The 2,642-nt window shown below is 62.0% G+C and overlaps 1 protein-coding gene across 1 annotated transcript; it reads left to right on the forward strand.

Moving 5' to 3' along the window:
- The first annotated feature begins 659 nt into the window (after nt 1–659).
- LOC147979452 (uncharacterized) lies at nt 660–2,294 on the forward strand. Its single transcript, XM_087516747.1, has 2 exons — nt 660–1,267; nt 1,351–2,294. Exons 1-2 carry the CDS (start codon nt 991–993, stop codon nt 1,464–1,466), a joined length of 393 nt encoding a protein of 130 aa, XP_087372873.1. The 5' UTR covers nt 660–990; the 3' UTR covers nt 1,467–2,294.
- Nucleotides 2,295–2,642: the final 348 nt, after the last annotated feature.

Genomic DNA, 2,642 nt, shown 5'->3' on the forward strand with positions numbered 1-2,642 from the left:
GCCGTGGATCGGAACGCACGGGAGGCGTGGGAGGAGCGGGAGGCGGCGGAGCGAAGGACAGCCCAGGCGGCGAAGGAGCAGGCCAACGCGGTGGCCAAGGCTCGGGCGGAGGTGGCGGCCGCGGAGAGGGAGGCGGAGGCCTCGCGCAACTAGCCTCCGTAGCTCGTCGTTCCCCTCCGCGCCATGGCCCCCGACATCCCTGTGCCCCCCGTCGGAGGAGTTCAACCGAGACCCACCGGTAATGGAGAGGAGGGAGGACCACGTGGTCTTCGTGGAGGAGGCGCCGCAGACGGCGCCGACTAGAGCGGGCCAAAGCGGCCGACCAGCCGCGGCGCCAGAGCAACCGGCCCCGGGGGCGAGCCAGAGGCAGGGGGAGCTACCTCCGCGCCGGAGCCGCACAGAGCTGCGGGCGCCAGCCGGACGGCGGAGGCCCTGGAGGCGGCCAGTGCCAGCACGTCCGAGTGAACGCCCAGCGGGGGGACGGCCGAGCTGAACACGGCGGCCCAGGAGGTCCGGAACCGGCTTCAAGCCCAGGCCGCTTCGCTGCAGCGATATACCCAAGAGTTCCTCACGACGCGGGCCGTCATCCGGGTGAGCCTTCTGGCCTTGGTTGTTTTGCTTTTTTGATTTCTTCCGTGGGGGCTCACCAGCGCACCCACTGGGTGTAGTCCCCGAGTTCCGAGTCAGCTGCTGAGCAGGCGACTTGGAACTTACTAGGTCCTGACAGCTATCTTATTCTTGCATCCTGTCTGATCTTCCAGGAATACCATAACCTCCGCGCTGCTGCCTTCAACTCCCAGGCTCAGGAGCTGGGCCAGAAAACCGAGGACCTGACCAATAGCCGGAGTGCGTGCTTTGTCTCGTTCATCTCCTGTGGGGGCGCGTCAGCGCACCCACTGGGTGTAGTCCCCGAGATTCGGGCTGACTGCTGAGCAGTCGGGTCAGATCTTCCCTGACGACTTCTTCCTTATTGATTTTTCCTTTGTCTTCATGCTTGCAGGAGCCAATGCCGACTTGAGGGAGCAGCTCAGCGGGGCCCAGACCGCCCTTCGCGCCAAGGAAGCCGAGTGCAACGCCTTAGTCCTGGAGCGCGACCGCCTGGCCCAGAAGTTGGCCGACCAGGAGGAGAGCCACAAGGCGGCCCCGAAGAAGGCGCAGGATAGCGAGGACGCCCTCAAAGCTGAGTTCGAGACCGAAGCGGCGGGCTGGGCTGAGGCAAAACAAGCGCTGAGCGAGGGCTACGACCGGTTTGAGGATCTGATCGATGGTAAGCCGCCTTCCTCATTCGTTGCTTGCCCCTTGCCCCCTGATTTGTGTTCTGACTTGTGCTGCTTTTTGTTCTTTGTGCAGATTACTTCCCCGGCTACTCTGTCATTGCCACCCAGACCATCGAGGCCCACCGCGAGGCGCGCCAGAAGGCGGGGGCTGAAATCGCGCCGGACGCGAGCCGGACGCTTGAGGAGTAACTCTTGGCGGTCCAAGCCCGGCTGCAGCCGGCTCACCGCATGCTCCGCCGCCTCCAGCGCGCTGGGGCGCACGTGTTGGCCGCCCTCTGGCCAGGCGAAACGATTCCCCGCACCCCGAGTTGGACTGCCGACTGGCTGGAGGTTGCGGTTGGCCGCTTCGAGGCCTGGAAGGCATCGGCAGCCCGGCTTGGAGCTGGGCGGGCGCTGGAGTTCGTCCGAGCCTGGTATCCCGGGCTGAACCTGGACCAGCTGCGCACCTGGCGGCTGGAAGCCGACAAGGAGATGGAGGAGGTGTGGCCGGCCATCGCTCAGCGTGCCTTGACGATCGCCGAGTGCACTGACATCAGCGCCTTTGATCCTGAGATAAATGACGACGGCGTTGCCCAGCCGGAGGAATGGTTCGGGCTGATCCTGGTAGAGGGTGAGGACTCGGCGGAGGAGATCGCTTCCAGCGATGAAGGTGAAGACGACGAAGGAGAGGAAGGCGAAGACGTCGAGCCGGCCGGTGAAGCGGCCAGCCAGCCTCAGCTTAACCGTGCCTCCAGCAACGAGGCGCGTGCTAGCGCGCCCTCTGCGGGAGGTGGTGATCATGCTGAGGTTCGCCAGCCGGCCACTCCTCCAGCCAGCACTGCCGTCTCTACTGACCTGCCCGACTCGCCAGTCGTTCCCTTGGCTTAATCCGCCGTCCTTGCTTTTCCTGCTTGTTACTCTTTGAACAATTTTTATTAAACTTGCGCAGTTCCACCCACTGGGGGTGTATTCAAACTATGTTGAATGCTGGCCTTTCGAAGGTCTTTTGTGTAAATATGATCGTGTGTGTTTGGCTTCCATTCGCGTATGCTTTTTATCCTTAGGCTGTTTCCTTTGCCGCCTTCCCCTGGCTGCTTCCTTCCCAACCGGCAGCTGCTCTGCAGCCTGTGGCTAGGGAAGAACTTGGCTATATTTATTATTTTATTTTATTTTTGGGGAAGGCAAGTACTCGAGCTTTCTTAGATTGAAGCGAGGTGAATGGAAGCCGGCCGGCCGGCTACTCTGGTAGTCGGTCAGTGGTGGGAGAAAAACTGGGTTTTGTTATATTAGTCCGTTAGTCCCTAGCCGTTTTTCGTGTGGGCGTCCTTTCCTGCCTTTAACTCTTGCCAGCCGGACAGCCGGTTCTTCGAACTGCGACTTTTGGCA

Source organism: Triticum urartu, chromosome 3A (genome assembly GCF_056163025.1).
Source record: "Triticum urartu cultivar PI428250 chromosome 3A, HENAU_Tu73, whole genome shotgun sequence".
Lineage (NCBI taxonomy): Eukaryota > Viridiplantae > Streptophyta > Magnoliopsida > Poales > Poaceae > Triticum > Triticum urartu.

Excerpts from the sequence above, each read along its gene's own strand:
- LOC147979452 (XM_087516747.1), top strand. The coding sequence starts at position 991 with ATGCTTGCAGGAGCCAATGCCGACTTGAGGGAGCAGCTCAGCGGGGCC. Across the intron at positions 1,268-1,350 it reads GTTTGAGGATCTGATCGATG|ATTACTTCCCCGGCTACTCT; the intron begins GTAAGCCGCCTT and ends TTCTTTGTGCAG.